The sequence below is a fragment of the Plectropomus leopardus genome, unplaced genomic scaffold (genome assembly GCF_008729295.1).
Source record: "Plectropomus leopardus isolate mb unplaced genomic scaffold, YSFRI_Pleo_2.0 unplaced_scaffold19149, whole genome shotgun sequence".
NCBI classification, from domain to species: Eukaryota; Metazoa; Chordata; class Actinopteri; order Perciformes; family Serranidae; genus Plectropomus; species Plectropomus leopardus.
The window spans coordinates 315-1,258 of record NW_024620662.1 but is presented as its reverse complement, the minus strand read 5'-3'; the positions used below and the strand labels follow the sequence as shown (position 1 = coordinate 1,258).

At 38.5% G+C, this 944-nt stretch overlaps 1 protein-coding gene across 1 annotated transcript; it reads right to left on the bottom strand.

The window, feature by feature from the left end:
* Nucleotides 1–22: 22 nt before the first annotated feature.
* Nucleotides 23–579, bottom strand: LOC121965235 (mitochondrial import inner membrane translocase subunit Tim22-like). The gene has a single exon (XM_042515392.1). The coding sequence runs from the start codon at nucleotides 350–352 to the stop codon at nucleotides 23–25; it is 330 nt and encodes a 109-aa protein (XP_042371326.1). The 5' UTR covers nucleotides 353–579.
* Between the last annotated feature and the right edge of the window lie 365 nt (nucleotides 580–944).

Genomic DNA, 944 nt, shown 5'->3' with positions numbered 1-944 from the left:
TCCTAAACTGTTGTTAAATGTATTAAATGTGTAATATTTCACCTCCCACGCAGGCCAGCGCCGCCTTGAAGCTGCAGCTCTCCATCGCTCTCTCGATCATCTTCTGCTCGTCGCTTTTCGGAGGCACCGGCAGCCCGCCGATCACCCCGGGACTCAGCTCCTTGATGGGCCTCTTGTCCCCGATCAGGTGCTCCATGATCAGGCTGTACTGGAGCGGAGGGCTGTCCGGACCCGGACTCTGTAGGTCGGATCCAGCACCGCCTGCAGCTCCCGAAGAGGCCGCCATGTTTCTCAATGACACGGCGATGAAAGTAAATGTAGTCCAACACCAGCGCGTGCTGATTCCACGCATTTTGTCTGGGGAAACAAAATGTTTTATATTTAAGAAATATTAAGCACGTGTATTTAAGTGTATAAATTTATTAAAGGAAGGAAATGAGAAAAGTTATCTCATGGCTTATTTAAAAAAATGCTTTGTTGTCGCATAAGTTTTTATTTAAATTCGTGTCAACACATTCGACACAAAACGTCAACCTGCCGATGTGACGTCAGCAGCAACAGCAGTAAATTTAACCCTTTACGGCCCACTTTAATATCACAGTGTGCACTGGAATATGATCTTAAACGGCTCTGAAAGTAAAGCTTGAAAAAAAAAACATCAATATTATTTTCTGCTTTCATTGGGTTCATTTTTTTAAACAACACCAGCCCTAATCATAAACTAAAAATATGCATTAAATTTCAGTCTCATTGCATTACTAGGACTTAACAGTGTGAATGTCACAGTTTTGTTTGTAAAATATTTGTAAATATTACCCTAAAAAGTTAAAAAAAAAAAAAAAAAAAAGAATTGCTGAAAACTAAATAAGTTACAAAAAATACAATAAAAAATTGATTAAAGTAAATAAGAAATTAATTGTTGAAAACTAAATTAGTTTAAAAAC

What these genes read in the sequence shown, in the direction of transcription:
- LOC121965235 (XM_042515392.1), bottom strand. Translation starts at nt 352, where the DNA reads ATGCGTGGAATCAGCACGCGCTGGTGTTGGACTACATTTACTTTCATC.